At 40.6% G+C, this 24,175-nt stretch overlaps 3 protein-coding genes across 3 annotated transcripts in view; 2 read left to right on the top strand and 1 right to left on the bottom strand.

Moving 5' to 3' along the window:
* Positions 1–9,346, top strand: part of kl (klotho) — a 9,394-nt gene extending 48 nt beyond the window's left edge. Inside the window, exons 1-13 of the mRNA XM_061055012.1 lie at positions 1–877; positions 1,894–2,324; positions 2,407–2,486; positions 2,620–2,782; positions 4,017–4,122; positions 4,711–4,860; positions 5,462–5,697; positions 5,966–6,161; positions 6,565–6,743; positions 7,584–7,691; positions 7,798–7,903; positions 8,267–8,393; positions 9,008–9,346. The exon at positions 1–877 is cut by the window's left edge and continues 48 nt beyond it. Of these exons, the coding sequence (XP_060910995.1) occupies positions 161–877; positions 1,894–2,324; positions 2,407–2,486; positions 2,620–2,782; positions 4,017–4,122; positions 4,711–4,860; positions 5,462–5,697; positions 5,966–6,161; positions 6,565–6,743; positions 7,584–7,691; positions 7,798–7,903; positions 8,267–8,393; positions 9,008–9,339 (2,931 nt within the window). The 5' untranslated portion in view covers positions 1–160 and the 3' untranslated portion in view covers positions 9,340–9,346. The remainder of the gene's footprint in view (positions 878–1,893; positions 2,325–2,406; positions 2,487–2,619; positions 2,783–4,016; positions 4,123–4,710; positions 4,861–5,461; positions 5,698–5,965; positions 6,162–6,564; positions 6,744–7,583; positions 7,692–7,797; positions 7,904–8,266; positions 8,394–9,007) is intronic.
* Positions 9,347–9,965: 619 nt separating this feature from the next.
* The window catches only part of rfc3 (replication factor C (activator 1) 3), a 238,275-nt gene continuing 224,065 nt past the window's right edge, over positions 9,966–24,175 (bottom strand). Inside the window, exons 2-10 of the mRNA XM_061055044.1 lie at positions 14,283–14,413; positions 13,987–14,124; positions 12,316–12,383; positions 11,728–11,825; positions 11,395–11,576; positions 11,120–11,256; positions 10,910–11,008; positions 10,747–10,816; positions 9,966–10,656 (exon numbers count right to left, since the gene is read on the bottom strand). Coding sequence (XP_060911027.1) covers positions 10,465–10,656; positions 10,747–10,816; positions 10,910–11,008; positions 11,120–11,256; positions 11,395–11,576; positions 11,728–11,825; positions 12,316–12,383; positions 13,987–14,124; positions 14,283–14,369 — 1,071 coding nt within the window. The 5' untranslated portion in view covers positions 14,370–14,413 and the 3' untranslated portion in view covers positions 9,966–10,464. The remainder of the gene's footprint in view (positions 10,657–10,746; positions 10,817–10,909; positions 11,009–11,119; positions 11,257–11,394; positions 11,577–11,727; positions 11,826–12,315; positions 12,384–13,986; positions 14,125–14,282; positions 14,414–24,175) is intronic.
* Positions 18,573–24,175, top strand: part of LOC132987971 (stAR-related lipid transfer protein 13-like) — a 50,641-nt gene continuing 45,038 nt past the window's right edge. The window contains exon 1 of the mRNA XM_061055008.1: positions 18,573–19,535. Coding sequence (XP_060910991.1) covers positions 18,825–19,535 — 711 coding nt within the window. The 5' untranslated portion in view covers positions 18,573–18,824. The remainder of the gene's footprint in view (positions 19,536–24,175) is intronic.

Genomic DNA, 24,175 nt, shown 5'->3' with positions numbered 1-24,175 from the left:
GACCTTTGTGCGTCAGGTGCTTTGGCTAATAATTGATGGATTTGGAGAGGGTGACTTGTAGTGGGTTCACAGCTGGCTGGCCCGCAGTTTATTCGACTGAAAGCATGGCTCAGTGAAAGCCAGAATTCAAAAATCTGGGCACCCAGATCTGACTGACACCATGAGCGCTTTGCTCGCCCTGCTGACATTTGTCACCTTTGCAACTGTTTCTTCAAAACCCAACGCTGGCATGAAAACGTGGGGGCGTTTCAGCAGGCTGCCTTATCCAGGAGACAAGGCTTTCCTGTATGATACCTTCCCCCGAGAATTCATATGGGCGGTGGGCACGGCTGCGTATCAGGTGGAGGGCGCATTTGAGAAGGACGGCAAAGGGCCCTCCATTTGGGACACCTTTACTCGCGGTGGGACCCGGATTACCAAGGGGGACGTGGGCAGCGACAGCTATCACAACATCCGAACTGACATCCGAGCCATCAAGCAGCTGGGGGTCAGTCACTACAGGTTCTCCCTGTCCTGGTCGAGGATATTTCCCAACGGAACCCGCGGGAGCTACAACGAAGTCGGCACAAACTATTACCGGACCCTGATCCAGAAGCTGAAGGAGATACACGTGGAGCCGATCATCACGCTCTACCACTGGGACCTGCCCGACCACCTGCAGCAGACCCTCGGCGGCTGGAGCAACCCAGAGCTGGTGGAGATCTTTAAGGATTACGCTGATTTCTGCTTCCAGACTTTCGGGGATGACGTGAAGTACTGGATCACCATTGACAACCCGTTTGTGGTGGCGCGACACGGGTACGGAACCGGATCGGTCGCTCCCGGGATAAAGAATGACCCTGATCTTCCGTTCCGGGTTGGACATATTCTTCTCAAGGTGAGCGGTGGAGGACAGGTCTAATAAGTTTTTTTTTTTTTTAGTTTCGTAGAATTTTACTCTTAAAGTTTTTTCTTTCACATTTTAAAAACTATTTTTATTGTTTTTTTTGTTTTTTTTTTAAGTTTGGCACTGTGTTTAAGAACTTTTAACCTTGTGTTCACATGAATAAGTGAGACATATTACAGTGATTACAATTTTTTCATGTTGTGCAAATTATCCAAATAAAAACAGAACGTTTTAAATTTTAAACAAACAAACAACATTAGCAAAAAACAAAAAACAAACACACACACACACACACACCCTTACACACAATCTAAACTAAAGGGACAAAAATTGGACACTCACGTCAGACATGAGGAAGAAGATAGGCCCTCACACTTGACATGACATGACGTGAAATAAAATCATGTCATTAATATTTGCAACCCCAACCACCCTTCCAATCCATGGTACTCGTAAAAGCACCAGTTTATCAATCAAACCTAGCCGCATGCATCCCGCATCACTCCTAGCCATGATAACTATCCGTCTATTAAGTGTGTGTTTTAGAGTCCTAGTTATTTTCACCATAATGTAAATTTAACAACTCATTCCTTTATATCCCATTTAGGTTGGGTGACCTTTTTTAAAGCAAGTTCAAGGTTACCGCCTGTACCGCCACATTTGTTTTGACTGAACATTTTTAATATAAAGTTTCGAGTAAGGGACTTACGCAGGTAGTTCAGTAAGTACCAGTAAGTAAAAACTACAAAATGTTCTCCAAATTGGTGTCAAAATAAAATCAGGACGCTAACAAAGTAAAAGTACTTCACAAAAGAAGAAAATACATGCACCATAGTATAAGACATAATTATTTACCCGAGTTTTCTTTTATTATTGTAATGAGTTCATCAGTCTCATGTTAAGCATTTTGAACTGAGTGACCAGTACCAGTATTTTATACTTCTTCTCCTCCCTCTCTCTCTGACAGTAATTTACACAATGTCCTGCTCCTCTGTTTTCTCCACCAGGCTCATGCAGCTGCCTGGCATCTCTACGACCGCCACTACCGCCCACGTCAGCAGGGTAAGCTGTCCATGGCGCTGGCGTCTCACTGGATCAAACCCAGCCGTACACGCCTGGAGAGCCTGCGAGAATGCCAGTGCTCCCTGGACCACGTCCTGGGCTGGTTCGCCAGGCCTCTCTTTGTAGACGGAGACTACCCCCCCTGCATGAAGGAGAGGCTGGGCTCAAGACTGCCCTCCTTCACCGAGGAGGAGAGGGAGCAGGTGAGGGGGGCGGCTGACTTCTTTGCCCTCTCTCATGGAGCGGCCCTCAGCTTCCAGCACATGGATGACAGTCTTAAGTTCGGGCAGCAGGAGGACCTGGACCTGAGGATGCTGCTCTACTGGGTCAACGCTGAGTACAACAGGCCTCCCATATTTGTGGTGCAGAGTGGCTGGTAGGTTCAAAAGATGATGTGTTGATTTGTCTGCGTTGTCCTGGTGATAAAGGCATCTCCTCTTCACTGCTGCTCTACACAGGTATGTCCTCGGAATTACCAAGACGGAAGACTTCAAAAACATGTATTACATCAAGAGGTTCATCGCAGGAGCGCTGAAATGTGAGAAAAGAGCCAAGCTTACTGTCTGTTGTGCTTTTACCACCACAGCATGAGCATCCACATTTGTTTATCTCAAGTAAATAAAGGAGTGACTTAAACCAGGGCTGTCCATCTGTCTGTGATTGTTTCACAGCTATAGTGATAGACAGAGTGAATGTGATCGGATACACAGCCTGGTCTCTGATAGACGGCTTCGAGTGGAACAGGGAATACGATATACGACAGGGACTTTATTATGTTGACTTCAACACTAATGCCATGAAGAGGGAACCGAAGACATCTGCCACCTTCTACAGGTAAGTGTCGATACTTGATGCATGACTCAAACACAGGCAGATTTGCAGATGTTGATTTCACCCGTTGATTTTCACCATCACACTGTAGGGATCATTCTGTAGGGTTCAGGTGTAGAAGTCTTGAAAACATGATTTCCTGACTACCTGTCCTGATTCATAAGTATATTTAAAGAATTTATAAGTAAATTCACTGTTTCCAAGCATTTGTAACTTCATGTAAGACACGTTCACCTGACAGGTCCATTTAAACATCTTATTTTTAAGATATAACGAGCAACAAATAAGGCCTGTATGGCTGCCAATGCAGCAAGCAAACTTCATCCACCCTCTCCGTCTTCTGCCTGCTCCACCTTTCCGGAAATGTGTGCTCAAACATGCCGTTTGGAGATTTTCCCTTTATGACATCATTAAGGGCAGTAACTCCTCCCCCAGGTGGGTGGCATCCCCACAGCTAGGCGTTTGTTCTGTCCTTTGAGTCCGCCTTCTCACTGTAAACAATCGGGCATGGTTCAAGAAAGCCCAAACCACCCAAGCCCTTCCAGAGGGAACGCTCCCTCTGTCAGACAAGTCATTTGCATTTAAAGCTACGGACACAGAAACGGCCTATTCAGAGAAGGGGTGTATAGGCATGATAAAATACAGGATCAGAGTGGAAACGTCACAGACATGTTTTGGTGAGACTTCCTTTTGTAACATGTAATCACAAATGGCAGTAACCCCTCCCCCAGATGGGTGAAACTCCCGCAGCTAGGTGTTGAAAATGAGTAATGAGTGTAATATGTGACTTTTACATTTCTTGAAATTGGGGCAACATCTTGTTTTATTCACATGGTCAGGTGAAAATGTATCTGAGGGTAGCTGATAGCTAACTTGAGCTTCATCTGACTGCATCGAAACAGTGTGGAAGTATTATACCCAAAAAAGCACACATTCTAAGAAAGCATTACTTACATAAAATCGTTTTTCTTCTTCTTTTTTTGAGAGGACCTTCATTGTTTTCTTAATCCAGTCATCAGTTATGTGAATATATTCACAGATACTTGGAAACTAAATTAATTAAGATGAGGCTTGTCTTTGTTGAATATTAAATATGAAATCACAGTTTGAATATTTGATATTCCTTTTAGACTGAGTATTTTTTTTGTTTTACATTATTCATAATAATATGTTTTAATGAATACTTAATAAAACTGCCTTACTATCTGCTTTAATGAACTGTTCATTATTCCTGAAGAAATGTCATCCAGAAGAACGGATTCCCAGAACTTCCAGAGAACAGACCTGCACATGGGATCTTCCCGTGCGATTTTGCCTGGGGGGTTTCCGCCAACACCATACAGGTTTGTGTGTGCGTGGTTGTGTGTAGAGCGCGAGAGCAGCTGGGGGCTGTGGAATCAGACAGATGCTGATGAGGTGGGGTTTCTTTTCCATCAAAAAATGGGGAAGAATGGCGAGTTATGCACAGTGCCAGAGGTTAAAGTTCTGATACTGAATGAATCACAACATAAATACTTCCTCAGAATTAGAGGAACCTGAGAAACATTAACAACGTATTAACTTGGTTTACTGACAAACTTCATTAATATTTAGTAAAATGTGAGGGTCTGTTGACTGCAAAAAGGAAATAGACAACATTTTTTTCTACATCCAAAACTCCTCTTATTTAAAAAATGTAAGCTTCATCTTTATTATTTCCCAGTGATTGCTTTTCTCTGAGTTTGGATCATGTTCAAATTCAATTTTCTGTTTTGCTTGCAGTTTTCATGGTGAAAGTCAACCTAAGAAACAGCCATGATGAAGAATCCGCACAGCACCAACTGTCCTTACCTGTCTGCCCCACTTTGCCTTTATTTGCGTGTTGTGTTGTATTAGGAAAGTGTGAGTGAGTTTACACTGTAGTGTTTCTTCTGCTTCTCTTCATGTCACAGGTGGAGGTGACACCCAGCTTGTTTGCAGACCCCAGCGTGTATTCGTGGAATATCTCCAACAACGGAGAGCTGATGAGGCTGGAGGGCCTCAGTGCACCACCATTACCTAGAAACACACATTGTGCAGATTACGTCACCATCCGACAACAGGTGTGCAATTTTGGGGGCGGCAGTAGCTCAGTCTGTAGGGACTTGGGTTGGGAATCGGAGGGTTGTCAGCTCAAGTCCCGGCACGGACCAAGTCCGGAAATTGGTCTGGTAGCTGGAGAGGTGCCAGTCCACCCCCGAGGTGCCCCCGAGCAAGGCACCCAACCCCCCCACCAGCCCAGGAGCACCAACTGTGGGCAGCCCCCCCCACTCACCCCCCCATCAGTGCATGTCCATAGGATCCTGTTTGTGCATGTGTGTGTATTTCAGCCCATGTTTGTGTAGCATGTTAACTAGACAGAGTGTAAAAACGAATTTCCCCTCGCAGGATCAATAAAGTATAAATTATTATTATTATTATTAATCCACCAGGCAAACTGCAAGAGGAGCACAACTTTATCCAGAAAAGTTGTGCTCCCAGTTTTTGATTCCTCCCTGACTTGACAGCCATAGAACTGGTGTTGTGTTCCTTTGTACACTCCATCTAGGGTCAAAAACTGATCATCCCGAAAGTTTACTCCCTGTTTCTTATAGAAGGTATGGACCAACATGTGCGTTGTGTCATCATGGTGTAAATCTTGCTTATCCCCCTCCGCCCCTTTAGGTGGATGAAATCCAACGTTTGGGGGTAAATCACTTTCATTTCTCCCTCAACTGGTCGGCTCTGGTGCCCACAGGTGATGTGGCTCATCCCAACACCACCCTGCTGCGCTACTACCGCTGCTTCGCTCATCAGCTGCTGCAGGCCAGCGTCACGCCCGTGTTTACTTTGTGGCACCACATACAAAGGGGCAACAGCATGCCCGCCCCGCTGGTAGCAGCCAATAAGTGGTTGAACAGGTCAGAAACTGAGATGGTTGTAGTGTCAAGGTTCTTTTAACTGCAGCTTCTTGTAAATAAATTTCATTTTCAATGCATCATTCTAATCTATCTGTAATTTTGACTGTATTGAAACTTAATTTATGCTGTTTAAAAAGTTGGAATTAGATTAATAGAGTAATTATTTTTTGTTGATACATTGTGATGACTTAATCAATAACTTCATGATGCATCCAAAACGGGCATGAGTCTGATAGAAATGCAGTCGGTCTGTGACTCATTTTCACAGGGAAACTCCAGAGGCGTTTGCAGAGTATGCCAGACTTTGTTACAGAGAACTTGGCGCTCATGTGAAGATGTGGATCACCCTGAATGAGCCCAATGATGAGATGGTGAGCTACCAGGAGGGTCATCAGATGCTGCGGGCGCATGCTCTGGCATGGCATGCTTACGACCGCGAGTTTAGAGCCACTCAGGGAGGACAGGTCAGTAGCACAGCAGTGTCACCTGATGTCTTATAGATATGCAGTATATTTTGTTCTTTTTACTTTTTTTTTTTTTTACTTTTACAATACTTTTTATGTTAAGTAGGTTCTTTAATTTGGTGTTTTTTGTTTTATGTAAGTTTTTCTTAATGCAAGGCCCACACAAATCCTCAGAAAATGTGTGTATTACACTTTGCTGTTTTGTTCCTGCATGTCACTCTGCCTTTGATCATTTGACATTCAAACAGATCTTTTTTCTTTTTCAAATGTCTTGTGCAGAAATGACTTGAAGGATCATTTTTTTTATTTTTTAATAAATGTGTGTCTTCTGTTTGTTTCAAATACATTTGTCACAAAGGTGACAGAAAGGCCACATATAGATATACTCCTTGTTGTGTCTCAGGTGTCTCTGACTCTGCACATGGACTGGTTTGAACCAGCGGTTTCATTCAGCCGGGAAGACGTGGAACCCACCAAGAGGGTTTTAGACTTCAAGGTGGGCTGGTTTGCAGAGCCCATCTTTGGCAGCGGGGATTATCCACTGGTGATGAGGAGCTGGCTGCGTCAGCTCAACTCTCTTGAGTACTTACACTTCATACTTCTCTCAGTGGATTTAAACTGTGATTATAAAAAGGCATAGTACAGTACAGTAGGATATTAGTCAAGACAGGTGGGGAACTTTTTTTGTTCATCATCAACAACTATAAATGTATATGATCACTTTCAGTGCATTTCAGTGCAGCTCCAAAATAATAAATCATTCACTTAAATAGACCACTGGTGGTTTTAGTCTTTGATTTCAACCCAGTTCTGATTTTAAAGATCACATATTATCCTCCTTTTCAACAAGTTTCAATAAGTCTCAGAGGTCACCAAAACATGTCTTTGAAGTTTCTTGCTCAAAATCATCTCTGACCCTGTATTTGATCATGCTTATAAACCCCTCTATTTCAGCCCCTGCTTCCAACAGGCCCGTTTCTGTGTCTGTAGCTTTAAATGCAAATGAGCTGTGTTCAACCACATCTCTCTGGAAGGGCTTGTGTGGCTTGGGCTTTCCTGCACCATGCCCTATTCTTTATGGTGAGAATTTAGACTCAGAGGGCAGAACAAACACTAAGCTGTGAGAATATCACCCACCTGAGGGAGGGTCCACTGCCCTTTGTGATGTCATGAAAATCTCCAAACGGCCTGTTTGAGGACACATTTTCTGAAAAGTGGAGCAGGCAAAAGACGGAGAGGATGGAATTGTAGACAGACTAGGGACACATATATTTTGCACAATATGTGACCTTTAATGGAAGGTCCGCACAATTACCAGTTATTGGGTCAAAGCTAAATCTGCTCAGTTGTACTTCTTGAATCCTACTATTACATCATCTGGTGTATATAATATGCCAATCTTCTTTGTGTTTGTTTTCACAGCCTGCCAGTGTTCAATGAGAAGGACAGACAGCTGGTTAAAGGCACCTACGACTTCTTTGCCATCAGTCACTTCACTACCAAGCTGGTGACACATACCAAAGAAGACTCGTAAGAGGAAATCATAACAACCCATAAAGAATTTTTTTTTTTTTTTTTTTTTTAGTTCTAGCTTTTTAATTTCTGTCAGCTTCTGTGTCATCTCCATTGTCTGCAGGTACACCTACACATCAATGCTAGAGATCCAATACATGGCAGACCCCACGTGGATCATTTCCCCGCAGCCCGTTGTGCCCTGGGGCCTGAGGAAAGCTCTGAACTGGGTGAGACTGGAGAGATGATCATCTAAGTAATTGTTATTTATATATGGGGGGCGTTCGTGTTGCAGATTGAAGTTATCTTATCCTGTTTATACAGCCTTGTCATGAGTATTTACATTGGATTTTATAAAAATGCACCTTTTTCTATACTAAAACTATTAGTTTATTTGGTCTGAGGTGAACAGTAGATCTACCTTCCTTCTAAAACATCATGTTAAAGTATATTTATCCCCTCAACTCGACATTATTATTCAAAGTATTTTTGAATGTCTTTCCACTTTTCTGGAGCAGATTGTCAAATCTTCCCAGCACTACAAAATTAAATCTACATCGCTGACATTAGAATGTCTGATATTATTTTGTAAGGTGAATGAGCACTACCCTGATGTCCCGGTATACGTGATGGCTAACGGGGCCTGGGAAGACCCAGCCCGCTTTAAAGACAGTCTGAGAGTTTTCTACCTGTACAACTACATCAACGAGGCGCTGAAAGGTGAGACTTCAGGCATAAACTACTTGCTTTTCTAGTTGTATGGAACGCTTCAAAGCTCAGTTATTGGCTAATTATTGTTATGTCTGCATGTGTGTACGGTGTAATCAGCCCCTCGTGTCTTATTAATTGTTTTCTACCTCCAGGCCTCAGTAGAGTTTAATTATTAGACAGGTATTTGGGTCGCTGACGCCTCAACAGTCAGCTGACTCAGAGTACACACAAAAAATGTCAACACTCTACACTGAGTTGTTGAGTCAAGGTTACTCACTTTTCAGTCCTGTCCTCGTAAAGTTTATTAGGTCAAACTGAGTGATGGTCTTAGCTGTCACACTCATGTTTTTTGACATTGTGCTGTGTTCCCTGTCACCACTGAGTGGCATCCAGCATTATAAGGCTGCTCGTAATTACCAGTCACTTTCCACAGCTTCATAATACTTCTACTTTTTGAGGTGTTTCAATCTTCTAACAGAGACTTCAAGTTTTCTCTTCATATCTTTTACCAACACTATTTTTTATTTTGAACTTTTTTAAGCATAAGCATCCATAATTGGTATACAAACATTTCCATGTCCAAATAAGTCTTAATCTGATGAATCCTCCTGATCTCTCCTCAGCACTCACTCTGGATGGTGTGAACCTCAAAGGCTACTTTGCTTACGCCCTGAGTGACCAAAACGATCGGGGGTTCGGTTTGTACGGCCAGGTCCACGATGAGGTCATCGTAAAGGCTTCTCTGTCAAACTATCGTAACATTATTCAGCATAACGGCTTCCCCATTATTGGAGCTGAGCCTCAGCAGTGTCCCAGCATGCCTCAGGCCTGCAGAAGCTGCCAGGTGCTGCTCAGGATGCCTGTGGTGGGCTTCCTGACTCTGGTAGGTTCAGTGGTGCTCATCACCCTGGGCCTCATTATCTACTATACAACCAAGAGGAAGGAGTGTTACTGATGGTTCCAACCTTTTTGTGTTTTTCATTAATGACTTAAGATAAAAAAAAACTTACTTACTTTACCGCCATAAATAATGACACTTCTTTTAAACTCTGCATTACATGAAAAGACAGAAGTGGACCAATAACCTTTGGTGTTATTGTAAATGGTACAGAAAAGCTCTTTGGCATCTGTTGAAGTTGTATGCACACGCCTTATTAAATATTCAAGTTTAGGTTGGATGCATCCATCACATAATTATATTAAGAAGTGAAAGACTGGATTACCAGCTTCTGAAAAACGTAACAAATGATCACTATTTAAAAAAAGTCTTGAAATCATCAACACATCATCAGCTCCAGAGAATTACGTGTATCACAGAATGGCCTGTTCAGGATCTTAGTGTGAGTAAACTTAAATGTCAACAATTAGTCTTTCTTCTTTATGTCCATTATCAGTTCAAACACAGAGGTGATTTCCCAGCTGAAGGCATGTTGGTAGCTGCCTGTATAGTTTGACACAACATATCAAAATTAAGTTTTTTTTCATGTTTCGTTCCCATCAGTTTGTTCAGAATTGTGACTAACATATATATTTCCTTCTATAAAGGCTTAACTGATAATAAATTAATTAACTCAGTTCAGGTTGTTTACTTTGGTACATTTTTTTTTTAATCACCGCCACTCTCTTCCAATGTTTCCACGAGAACACAGTGCTCCATGTTACACACCAAAACACCACGTTATATAATACCCAACTATTCAACCTTCAGGAGAAACGTTATAAAAAAAAACCTCCAAATGTTCATGATGATCTCATCTATAAACAGATATGTGTTCAGATAATCTTTGCCTGCAAACATTAAAGTAGTTCTGTTTGGAGTAAGTTGTATACACCTCTAGAGTGAACGTTTACTAACAGTGTAAAGTGCTGAAGTTTTGGGTATTGATCCATCAATTATAAAGCCACAAACTGCAAAATGATCAAGAGTCATTCCGGGGTGTGCTGTATCAATGTGACCATTATGCCCACATAACATAGTACTGGTGAACATGTATGCAGTCTGCTGAAAGGCTTGTTTGGACAAAAAAAAAAAAAAAGAACAAGATGCCAGTGAGAGCATCTTGCATTAGCCCATTCAGAATCAAAACATCATTGCATCTAGACCGTCTTCCATGAACTTCTTGTAGATGGCCATGAACTTGGCGACAAAAGCCTCCAGGTGGTAGATAGCTTTGTTTCCGAGCTGGAGTCTGTGTTCATAGTAGGCTGCCATGTGGGCCACCTCTGTCTTCAGCTGCCCGTCACAGTTACTCAACAACTCTGTTACCAGACCCTGTGAGAGGAAAATGACCAATCAATGATTGAATGATGACTGGGGGATTTGTTTAAGCACGTGGTGGACGATGAGGTGTAGTGACCTTACCTTCATGATGATGTCAGGAGGGATGCAGTGAGTCAGAAGCTCATACAGCCTGGCTCGAACCTCCAATAACCTGGAACGAAAATAGACACATTTTTTCATTTTTATATTCCTACAAATCCGATTAGAGTCATCTTGTTGCGAACAGAATCACTTCCTCTCCTACCTCTGAGGACTCTGCTGGCTGACGATGGCATTAGCTGTCTCTCTGACGTAGACCTCCCAGTCGGTCTCCGGGACATCCTGGTCTGCTGAGAATGGATACCTGGAAAAGATTAACAGGAGCTAAATAAGCTTGAACTTTCTGTTTGAATGCCATGCTTATCAACAGATAAGGCTTGTGGAGGAATGATAATACGTTTTGGTGACGACTTACTGCTGCACTCTGCATGCCTCACACATCAACAAAGCTTTGCGGAGGTTGCGCCCGGATTTCTCAGAGATTTGCTTGGCCAGTTCAGGCGGGAGGAGCAGACCCTCCTTTTTACAAACCGATGTAAGAACACTACAAACCTGGCAAAAAGGAAATCACAAACAAAGAAAACAGTTAAACATTGGATAAAGTGTATCCAGTTCATTTTGGGGCAATTGAATAAACTACTTTCCGATAAATAATCCTCACGATTAAATCCGCATTGGCACCTTCCTTACCTCTTCTGTGCTTGGCAGAGGAACTCTGATAGCCAGACAACGGCTCCTGATTGGCCCGATGACTTTAGAAGTGGAGGTTGAGCAGAGGATGAGGCGGCAGGTGGACATGTACTTTTCCATTGTGCGGCGCAAAGCATGCTGGGCGTCCTTCGTGAGTCTATCAACCTCTGTTAGCAGCACAACTGAGAGCAAAAGTTTGCCAATTACAACAAGAGTAACAGTGTGGGGTTTTTTTTGGCTACACAACGGCATCGGAGAATACAAGTTCATATTGGGAAGAGTATTTTAACACTGTTGCCCAAAGTTTAAACCAGCACTCTCTGCCTCTCCTACCTTTAAACTCCCTTTGGGTGCTTGACTGGATCTGCTGAGATTGAGCCACTGTTTTAATCAGCTCTTGAATCACCACACGATCCTGGTTTCCAGCATCACTGCACGACAAAGAACACCAATACTGAAGTCCAACTGTTTTTTACTGGCTGCCACAGACAAAGTGTGCAGTCATTTATAAAGACTTTTCCTTATCCATACCCTTTTTCATAAATTATTTAATACAAAGTTACCAACATTGACTACTACTATTATTTGTTTTTTTTTAAGATTTATTTTTGGTTTTTTTTTTCTCTCTCTCCCTGATTTCCGACTCTATCCACTGTCCTATCTATCCATTAAAGGCACAAAAAAACCCAAAATAAATCTTAAAAAAAATAAAAAAATAATAATAGTAGTCAATGTTGGTAACTTTGCATTAAATCATTTATGAAAAAGGGTATGGGTAAGGAAAAGTCTTTATAAATGACAGCACAATTTGTCTGTAGCAGCAGACCCCTTGACTACTATTATTAAGTGTAGTAAAAGGTTCATTTTTAATATGGAGTGACATACACAAGCGTAAGTATCTCCAAACTTGCATATAGTTACCTTGCGTTAACTTCCAAGTGGTAGTTGCTTGCTATTGTGTTGATCTCAATTTTCTTTTTAGAGGGAGCCTGCATATCAGAAGCAAAAATTACATAATTACAACTGATCCTTCATCAAACACAAAATTAATTCTTCAACAATACTGCCCTACAAAAGGCAAAAGGCAGTAACTACAATTGTTTTTGTCATTTTTGGAACATTACAAATGTGCTTTATTATGAGGACAGATAACTTGAGTCAATTGTGTTGTTCTTTTGAGAAAATAGCAGGTTGTATTTGCCTTAACTTCCAAAAGCCCTCGAGAAACCAAGACAGAGTCCAGTAACTTCACTCATCAGGGTCATTGTCTTTGTACTGCAGCATTCAGGAATACTCAAACTGAGTTAAGGTCTTCTGTCTTTGTTTTACTGCGGCTCAAAGTGAAGTTACTGTTTTACTGCAGTAGAGTTAAGGTGTTATGCCTTTGTTTTAATATCTGTCATCAAGCACTTCTGACACACACAGTAGCTTGACTAAAGTGTAGCAAAGAAATAGTGTTGGTTGTGTTATTTTAACAATGCAACCAAGTGAAATACAGTAACAAATGGAAGTTAATGCCTTTTGCCTTGGCATGACCCCGTTATTATTGAACAGGCAATGCAAAGGCAGAGTACCTTAACTTCCAAATAAGGGTCAAAGGTCAGGTTTGAGCAAAATAGGTTTTATGAACATTAATAACCTCATTAAAAAAAAATCAAGTATGCACAGACTTCAGGTTGCTTACAATGATTGTTTTAGGATCTTACTTAAAAAGGCCAAGGTGGAGTAGTGCAAGTGAGATATTTTGTGAATGCAGGAGTTAACACCTTACAAGCTTTATTGAGGAACCTTATGTACAGATTTATCGGTCGCTTGAATGACTCAAAGAATGTAATTATAATGCTGCTGTCGAACCCAAGTTACAGTGCAGTACGCTACCAGTCATACCTTTGGAGACATTGGTGTAAGTGCCTTTTATAAGAGGCGGGAATGTTTTTATTCTAATGTATATTATTAACCTTTATTTAACCAGATAAGAACCCATTGAGATCAGGATCTCTTTCACAACGGTGACCTGGCCAAAAGGTCAGCAGCACATGTCAAAAGAACAGTTACAATGAAGTGACAGTACAGATCATAACAACATAGTGTTTTCAATAAAAAAAGAAAGTGTGGGAGCTGTGACAACAATAAAACAACAATTTAAGATTTTAAAAACACAGGCACTGTTCAATGGTCTCATGCTGTCCGTCCCTCGAGATAGAACGGAAAGCTCCAAGTGGAATAAGTTCAGGTAGTTTTAATTCAGTATATATATGTATATGTGTGTTGTCTATTTTTTTTTGTATTGTATGTCTTTTAAAATGGACCTTGAGTCTGATAATAAAAGTTGTTGATGATGATGATGATGATTAAAAAGACAAAGAATTTCCACATTTCCAATATTCTGCCTGGACAACAAAAAGACTTTAAAGTCATTTTTCTCAGTTCTACACTCAGGTGAGTTCAGGTCTTTGCAGGGCAGAACAGACTGAGAGGAGATTTCTACAGAAACTGTATTTTTGAGTTTTGATTATTTGCATGGGAATTTTCACACTCTGGCAGGAAGCCTAATCACTGAGATTGTTTCTTGTTTCCCCCTCTCTCTCTTACCACGATGGTCTGATGCTCTATACGCAGCTTCTCCACCCCGGCTCCATACAGCTCCCTCAGCAGACACATGATGCGGGTCTTCTTTCCCGCGCCCGAAGGACCGTACACCAACAGGTGGGGGAAGTCTCCACACTGAACCTGGAACATGTACAAAGAGGTTTTGCATTATAAACAATGAGACTGGTTGAACACAAACACGCATATTCATTTCAGGATACTTCAAAGAGCATTCTTAGCCTCCGTGCAGCTGTAGGAGAAGATACGAACACCTTGAAAAAAAACTTTGTTGTTCTCACCAGGTTTCTCAGCTGAGCCGCTTGCTCTTTATGATAGTCGAGTTTCCCAAGGGAAGCCGGTCGGTATTTGTCCACCCACAAACTCATCGCGGTAAGATTTTAGTAGCTGTTATTGTTTCGTGTTGACAGGATAGCTTGCCGCTCTCTCCCGCGAAATATTTTCCGCGCCGCCGTTTCCGGGTTTTTTCTACGGTGAGTAGAACGGGACAAAACTTCTCAAGGCGGAGTGGTAAATCTATCCTTTACCTTCGTGGATCCACACAAAACTGTGAGTATTTCCTTAGGGAAAAAGGGTTGTAAATGTTAACGCTCGGCCATGCATACTTGCATTTAGACTTATTTAATATAGAATATAAGTCTGGTCTAGAATTTTTTTTTGTTCTGGTCTAGAATTTTTTTTTTGTTTTGGTCTAGAATTTTTTTTTTGTTCTGGTCTAGAATTTTTTTTTTGTTCTGGTCTAGAATTTTTTTGTTTTTTTTCTGGGGTTTATCACAGGTCTCTCTCTCTCTCTCTCTCTCCTGACAGAAACTTGGCTCTCTTTGGAGCTTCAGAGGACTCTGTATTGCTCCCTTCATGTGTCCAAACTGCTCTTTTGATGGGCATGGTAGTAGGAAAAAAAAAAAAAAGATTTTGAAAGACTGGAAGACACCAACATCCACCATGCCTCAGAAACTGTGTTGCATGAACTGGTCTCAGTGATACACATGGAGAAATTGCGAGCCAATGATTCAAAATGTAAACATAAATGGGAAGAATCTTGGGGTCCCTTCTTGCAACATTTGGACTTACCCTGACAGCATTTGTACCTGTATGGATTTATCTTTTTTTTTTCTTGTTTTATTTATGGACATTTCTATTGCGGACAGCTTGGATGTAGCACTAACACATTGATGATGCATAATGATATGTATGCTGTCTGTGTCCTTGGCACAGGGTTTAGATGAACTATTTGTAATATGTGTACCTACTCTCTGGTTGTGAGTGTGTTTGTTTGTGTGTTCTGGGGTGGGGGGGTTTCACTCCTGTTTGTATTGTGATGTCATAAAAATGTTAATAAAAATAATATTTAAAAAAATATATAGAGAGAATATAAGTTTACAATGTTGTATTTAGGAGCATTATTAGAATTATTGTTCTGTTGTGCCTAGCTTGTCCCAAATCCAATCATAACTTTTGTGTTTAAAAATGTGCCCAGGAAGAAGACCCTATCTAGTGACATCCATTCTGATTACGACCACCATGTACAAGATATCCTTGTCTATCCTTGGTAGAAAGCTCAGAGGAATGTAAGTGGTTCACATAGTACCAACAGATATATTTTCTCTCCCAGTGGCCCATGAGCAAGTTCATATCTGTGTGTATGGGATTCATTGGATGGAATGCATTTTTTCTTTGTTGTATCAGATTAGCAGAAGTTTACACTATAGACAAGAAGGCTATACAGAAACAGTCTGTTACCAACAAGGAATGTGAGATAGTTAATCCATTGTAACAAAAACAAAAGCTCAAAATGTCACAATGATGTCACACTATGACAGGATAAAGAGTTGTTTTTGTACTGTTTATTTCTTAATAATCCTACGATCACCCTCTGACTCACCTTTTGACAAACCCAACAGTCTGATTTCTAGCAATATATAAAAAAAAAAACTTTAATAAGATAATCCCTGGTTTGCAATAATCATTTGTGAAAATACATGAGGTTGTTTTTTTGCAGCTGGAGTGATTTTTCTGTTCTTTCCCTCATGGATTAAAAACAAAGACATAAAACATAGCAATGACAATCCTGAGGTGTTATTATACAATCTCTCCTCTTTTTCTTTAATTGTTTTACTCTGTGTCTGTTGTATCATCCTGTCAAATCTCCCCGTGCCTCTCTTTCCCTTCTTTTCTTTCCCCTACTTTTCCTCAGCCTAAACAGGTAACTGTACCTGTCCATGACAGGAATGTAATATATAGAGGGAGCGTGTCTCTGCAGGTTGGCGTAGCTTGTATTGAAATATGTCTCTGAGCTTAATTGAAATGCATACATCATCACAGCGATGTACGACAGATAAAAAAAAAAACATCTGAGTGGGGGTTGTGGGTGAAGTTTATCAAGTCCATTCAAGTAAAACTACTTTTGAAGTTCATTCATCAGAACCATATTTACTCACCTGCTGGTTTCACTTGTTCTGATGCTTGATGGCATCACCAGTAATATTACATGTACTGGGAAAGAATGGGAGTTAAAGGGTTAGTTTGTCCGAATACACAGAATCATTTAAACGGTTATTTGCTTGTGTGCGTGCTCCTTTAATTTGTTAAACTCAAAATGAAGTCATTTTGACACGTTTAAAAAAACAGACGTCATTGTGAAAAAACTGTCTATAAGCAGAATAATAATAGCCTACATGTTACAACAAGGTAACTGGTAATGTATCATGAAAATAACCCTTAATGTTTGAGAACATTAGGTGTTATGTTTGAAAACACCCAATATATTCCACATTTCATTTAGGTAAAAACATAGATGGGTCACAAAGCACTCCGACTATGACTCTGAACTCAAGTTCACACTTTGCCTTGACCAGATCTCTTCTCCCCAAGACCTTGAGGTTCAAACAGGCCCCAACAAGTAGATCCAGCCTCAAAGCTATCATACAAATTACAGGTCTTTGCTATTGACCAAAGACATTCCCTACAAAAACATGAAATGTAGTATTTGCTGGCAAACCTGAGGAATTCCACAGCCCACTGACAGCTTTGTGAGCACCGTCAGTCCTCTGTTGTTGACCAAGGCTTGCAGCTTTGCTGTTGTTGCAAAAATAGGAACTAAGGGAGATTTAGAGAGGATAAGAACACGTTTAAAGCATTACCTCATGTGTAGTCGAGGAATGTGCTTCTGAAGTGAAAAATCCTTTCCCTAGAGCCATATTATACAGCGAGTCAAAAAGAGGTGCAGGGAGGGGGAGGTGAGCGCACTACAGACCCCAAGCCTTTAAATCAAAGTCAATTTGTCAAAATGTACATGCAGCTTTTTTTTTTTTTTACTGTTTGAATATTTCCAGGAAAATTTAGTTTACTTAGAGTGCAAAATACATGTTTTCTCTCTCTTGCAAATGCCTTCATTCAAAACAGCAGTCACACACATCTTAGACTCTCTCTCTCACACACACACACACACACACACACACAGAAACACAGGCACACGCACTTACACAAATAGCTCAAACACCTGCCTGTGGTCTTCTTGCTGAGGTAATGTAGGAGGGAAAAGCATTCCTCAATCCTTCCTTTTTCCCTCCTCCCCTCACAGCATTTCATATCTTTGTCAGAGGTAAACCCACTCTGCCATAGGTGTCATGCAGCGTAGAAGAGCGGCAGCTGGATACCTGTCAGATGAGTTCTTGGACTTCACAACTTCTTCCATGATTCACAAACGTTTGGTACGTTGAGGTATGAATTGTGTGGTTCTTAATAAAGTTGTGTTTAAGTCTAAAATGTTTTTTTTTTTTAACATGCCAGAAGAACGACTGTTCCCATGTAGTCACTGAGAATGTATTTATATTAAGATGATTGACTCATGGCTTCACAATACAGGAGGGAATATAACTCTTTGTTTGCATGTGTGAAGGGTTACACTCCTCCTGAAGAGAATTTGAAAATTCTACACACATATGCTGCAGTTTTTTTGTTTACCACAAACTAATTTCAAATTAGTTAAAGAATAAGAAAAGTGTTTGAAAGACAAAGAACCCATGCTAGGCAAGGAAAGGGTGTGTTGGCTGTAGCCAAAAATAACCAGCAGGAAAAAACACTGAGTTTGAGCAAAAAAAAAGTCTGAGAGTTACCCGATGGTGCTCTGTGGGGTTTTGTAAAGACAAGCATTGTTGCCTATGGTGAGGAGTGAGGAGTAACACATTTTGAGATACTTTGAGCCCTAAATATCCAGTTAAATACAACACATTCAAATCAGAGTTTTCAGAGTAGAAATCAGAATAGGCAGAAGTTATTGCTTAAAAAAAAGGCATTACGTGTAGGCTACTGTGTAAAGTCTGAGATTGATTTTCTGTCACTGAAGGCAAAGATGAACCTTTCTTAGCAATAGGTTGTGAGCAAATCCTGACTTGAATCCAGACATATTAATTCATTCATAAAAATTGATGCTGGATTGCATAATATAATGTTGAATCCTGCGCGTGTGTCAAGATTCATCAATTTACCAAAATGAATTTGCTGTGTCTCTCTTTGTCTCTCTCCACCTCAGGCATCAAAGGAATCTTCTAGGACATCTGAGCCCAAGACATCAACTCAAATCTTCAATTTATTTTTCCCTAACAATTGAAGAGACTTTGTTTAAATGACAGACTTTGGTGATTTCTATATCGTATTTTTTTATTTTTTTTAGATGTGGGCCGGTTTCTAGTGATGCATGAAGGTCCAGGTGCTTCTTTGCCTGTTCAGCAGAAGTCTAACAGGCACATGAAACCCTCAGGCGGTGGGTGTTTCTTTGGATGACCTGCAAGGTCAAGTTTCTCTCCTGACTTAAACAGAGAGCCATGTCTGAACCTGTTTCTCTGCTGCTCTCTGCTCTGGATCTTGCGGTCAGTCATGCTCACAAATGGATGGAGATGAAGATGGACATCAGCTCCTTATGTGATACAGAGAGGCCTGACATACAGCAGAATGGACTCTGTGAAAGCAGCCTGAGTACACACACTGACCTGGGTCATCAAGCTGCTAATCAGAGTGATTCTCAGCCTTGTGGAGCCAAATTACCTCAGCAGCAAGAGGGTGAAGTTTCCTCCTTGGCATCAGCCCTGGAAAAAGGTAGAGGTAACATTCTTCCTGCATCTTTGGATTCATCAGAGGATCCATCTTTGGACCTGCTAAGAATAGTCAAACACAAGCCAAGTGCCATTGTGTTCTGTGATTATGATGGCAGCCATGACAACCAGGGGATGTATACTGATCATAATGATTACTCTGATGGCGGGGACTCCTCCTCCTCATCCACCGCGGAAGAAGTAGAATGTGACGACGACGATGACGACGACGACGACGACGATGATTTTCCTGAGACCTCACAATATAAGGAATTCCTGGTCAGCCGTCGCCGTAGAAACCGAAGCAGGAACAGGAAGTGCTTGAGGAAGAGACAGGATGCCCAGCCTAGTGGCTCCACATGTAGGGCTCAAAAGAAGAAGGAAAAACCTGAGTTCACAGGTAGCCGGGAGGAAGAGGATCCACAGCAGGACAATGGAGAACAGGTAAGAAAAACACGACAGAGACATGAGAGTGTATAGACAGAGAAGTGTGTAGAATTTTATAGAGAAACATTTGAGCAGCTGCTTGTTGATGTTACACTGAACTGCAGTCTGGTCTTTTTCTAAGATTTTCATTGTCATAGTATAACAAGCCCAGCTGTTTGTTTCAACACTAACCATGACTCTGTTTGATTAAAGGGCCGCACTCAGTTGCACAATATCAGGACCCTGAAACTGAGGCAGTTTAATGTCATTTCCTGCTCTGACATTTCAAACTCTCAGTAAAAGAAAGAGTTAAGTACATTTACTAACATTAACTTCTTTTTGACTTTTGACAAGTTAAGAATTGACTCTTCATAATGAAAGCTTACAAATACATTGTTTAAGAAGAAGCTATTTGAAATGTAACCTTCACCAAAAAGGCATTGACCTTCATCCTGAAGATTTAAATCTTTTTTCTGATTATAACTATAACTATAGAAAATAGTCTGTAAAAGGAATCCAGATTTGTAAAGATAATGTTGTCGTTTTTTTCTCTCATACATTATATTAAGACGTTTTAGTTTTCACTTTGTTTAGGTTGACAATCACTGAGATTAGTTTGTCTCCTGTGTGACAAAACTGAACAGCAGTCATATTTCTGTGATTGTATTAATTAGATTTGCATTGTTAGTCCCTAATGTCATATTAAACTATAACTCAGACATTTAACACAAAGTAAAGTAAGGAAAGTACTTTTACTCTGATAAATTCAATTCATGGTACTAAAACTAAATCTCTACTTTAACTATAATGGTTTAAATGAAGGACTTTACCTCATGATGGACACGTTTAGAAGTATTGTACAGGATCTAAAAACATTTTTCATCACTGCAATCTGTCTGTAATGTAAAAGGCTTTTTAACAGTGACCCCTTTGTCCACCACTAGAGGGCAGCAAGATGTTGTAAAAATAAAACTGCAAACAATTCAGCATATTGCTGGTTTCCTTTTGAGTAGTTTTTTAATAGCTTTGGAAAATTGATTTTTGAGAATTTATTCAATGGATCAATGTAATCAATGCCATTTTTTTTTACAAGCTATTGCTTTTTTACAGAATTTTTTAAAATGTATATTTTTCACATAGATAATCAAAATAAAAAGCAATATTGGTAAGTACACTTTGAATCTACATTACCCAGCATACCCTGCACTGAGGGTGCCCTGTTCTCACACCTGTCAGAGCAGCCGTCAGTGGCTGGCACTTTCTTATAACAGTCTTTTGGCACACGGCACACAGTTTTGTCCTCTTTGGCTGAAATCAAAGGATTTGTTCTCCCCTCGTTCTCTTTGTTGTGTTTTTCTCAGAGTTTGACCAAGTAGCTTTGAAAGTCACTTATTGGCAGGTTCAGGCCAAGTCTCATTTGAATACCTTTTAAGTCAAAAGGCCTCATTGTGGCTCCACATTCCTGGAATATCTTGGTTCAGGCAGTTTTGTCACACTACATAATGTTGATTACAGCTTTGCCAAATTAAATTATCTGAAAAATTTAGAGTCGAACCAAAATGACCAAGCTGCATTCTAAGTGATATAAGCCTCACAAGCTATGCTGCAATGCTCCAGACTGAAACTCGTTTTTCTAGCATGTCCCATTTCTGTAAATGTGAAGACTCTAATCTAAATCTTGGTCAACGGGTGGTTGCGGACTGAACTGTCTCAACCATTTCAGATTATTTACCAACATGAGCGTCTTTTTATAATTCCATGAGACATACAGTTAATAATGACTTTAATTACAAGTGGTTTATTGAGGAATGTGCTGTTTTGCAAGTGAAGGTACTGTTGCTTGCTTTTGCAAATTCTAATTTTAAATACTTAATATAAACATATAAAATATACTTAATAATCATGAGAATCACTGGAGATTTTATTTTCAATAACAAGTCCAAATCCTGTTAAATGTTGTGTTTATGATTGTGGAGGCAGATACAATAAGATCTAACATGTTAATTTATCCCAAACGACAGTTAGGTAACTTATGGGAGAGCTGGTTAAATACTTCTTTGAGCTTGTACTTGGTTAATGGTTAGATTCAGTGTCAAGACCTTGTCTTTAAGGGGTCTGAAATATATACCCTAAATAAAGACAGAATACATATATCATATAACAGTGAATCAAATGGCACTGTGAAAATGTGTAAGGGAAAAATTGTGTAAAATTACCCCGCCCCCCCTTCAAAAATCTACTTTTTAGAATAACTCCTCTTGATCATTACCATTTTTTTGTAATTCTCTTATTATTATTTTGAAAATATTGGAAAATACAAAAAAAAATGTGAAGCTACTTCACACATGAGGTAACAAGAACATGAAGACCTTACACACAGGACAAAGGAGGCAAAGAGAGAGAGAGAAACGTAGAACAGTAAATAATAATAACAAAAATAGAACAGGAAGTTTAGAGAAAATCTAGCCTGAGAGTAAAAACATATATAATCCATTTTGCCAAGTTTTCAATAAATGCATCCTTTTGTGTTCTTAAAGGGATACTTCACCTGTTGAAACATGAATCTGTATTGACATTGGGTCATATATGTAGTAGAATTGTGAAATAAATGTTGACGTTGGTGCCTTCTTGGCCGAGAAAAGGCAGAAAGTGTCTTTTTGGCTCATGTTGATGAAAGACACCAAATCCCAGAATGCACAGCACCACAGGCCACTCCCACTAAGGTCCTCAATTTCAGAATCAGAAATACTTTATTAATCCCAGAGTGAAATTTGATCGATACAGTTTCTCCAAAATATACAATATAGCAGTAGAAATATAGTAATAAAAACATTTACAGACATGTTTACTTCAACACATAAGGCTGTTTCCTCAACAGATTCCGAAATTTCTTCCAGAATTGATCTTGGAAATTCCTGGCAGAAAACAGACTCTATGTCTGTGTCCATAGACAAACAGTGAGAGCACCGAAACTACCAGTCCGCCCCGGCTTCTTGTCCTCACCGCCACCGACAGACAGGCATCATGACTCTGCTGCTGAGCTGGCAGCGGCCGGCGGCGGCAATATAGCAGCAGTCCTCCCGAAATGATCTAGATATTTTCAGGAGTGCACAATGTGAAATCGCCTTGAGAAGCGATCCTGATCCTCGTGCACGTAAAGAGGCTGCTTCATACTCTTGTTCTTGCAAGTTTGTTCATTTTCACTATTAAAATGACACGCAGCATTGATACAAAGGCAAAAAAGTCACCATTGTGTCAGACTCTGTTGCTTTCATCTGGAATATCTATAAAACATTACACTGTGTTTTCCACAGCCACTTCTTTAAAACAAGTCCGATACTCCTGGAACCCCCTCCTCACCCAACAGGCAGAAACTCTTGCTGTGAGGGACATGTGTGAAAGGGACAGCTTAAGACAAAGTCGGGGGCAGGGCAGGCTGTCCTAAATATTCATGCTTTGACGTAAATATCACCATTATAGCTGCTTTAGCCTTCGAAGACAGTTCAGACCAATAGGCTAATGAAAAGGTCTTGTTGCAGAGATATAGTGATGCATTAAGAGCTCTATCCTCTGTAGATACTCTGACAGAAGCCTATTAATTTTTTATGAACTACACGAGCGCCTTGCGAGGAAAAGTAAGTGTGTGCCAACGTGTGTCGAAGCAATGATGTGCATCAGTGTGTTTTTTTTTAGTTTTTGCAGTCACTCATGCCACTGAAAAGCCTCCACCGCCTGTATCCTCCACTCACCCTGACTCCGTCCCCCACAGTGAGGGTAAAAATAGCACCCTTCTGCACATAGACAGCCCTCTGTGTTCCTGTGTGTAGGAATCTGGAGATGTGGGGGCTGTAACACACAGGAAATGGCTTTACTGCCAGAGCCGTTACTGCAGATATTTTTTAAGATGGTCAACATGATGGCTTTGGGAAAGGGAGTGGACAGAAGGGGTGTGTTTATATGTGTGTATGTGCATGAGTGGGTGGGTGGGTGGGTATGTGTGGGCATGCTTGAGTCCATGTGTGTGAGTGAGTGAGTGAGGGGGCTGTTTTTGGACTTCAGGCTCCTCAAAGAGGCCCTATGTGCTGCTATCAGCCATGGGGACTCTGGGATTGGCAGCGGAGCCCAGAAACAAAGCAGTTTGTTCATTTCCTGGAAGCCAGTGAACAAGTGTCTCAGTCAGAGTCCATGACCAATGGGTGGAGAGGGAAAGGGAGGGAAAACGAGGGGTTAGGTATGTGCATGTGCTCTGTATGAACGGACTGATATCAAAAACACGGTTGCATAACAAGAATCAGCTACGTTGGCTTTTTTATGTAAATTAAAAAGGCGGTTTATTCATATTTGCATCTCTTTGTATCTTTGGTGTAGCTTTTACTCCTCATTCAAATAACTTGTAAATGGCACTTTATGAAAATCTCCTTAAGAAAAGTTTTTACCTCCTCTGCAGTGAAGGGTACACTGTGTGCTCAGTCTTAAAAGCTCAATAATCATATGGAAGGAGCCCTGGGGCAGTGAGGGATGGAGTAGGTGGATGAGAAAGAAGCAAGTATGTTGAGTCCAGCAGATTTTTGTGTGTGTGCCTGACAGGCCTCAGTATAATAATAATAATCTTTAATTATAGAAAACTTTTCAAAAACAAGTTACAAAGTGCTTTACAA

Source organism: Labrus mixtus, chromosome 14, assembly GCF_963584025.1.
Source record: "Labrus mixtus chromosome 14, fLabMix1.1, whole genome shotgun sequence".
In the NCBI taxonomy this organism is placed as follows: domain Eukaryota; kingdom Metazoa; phylum Chordata; class Actinopteri; order Labriformes; family Labridae; genus Labrus; species Labrus mixtus.
This window is presented reverse-complemented; position numbering and strand designations above follow the sequence as displayed.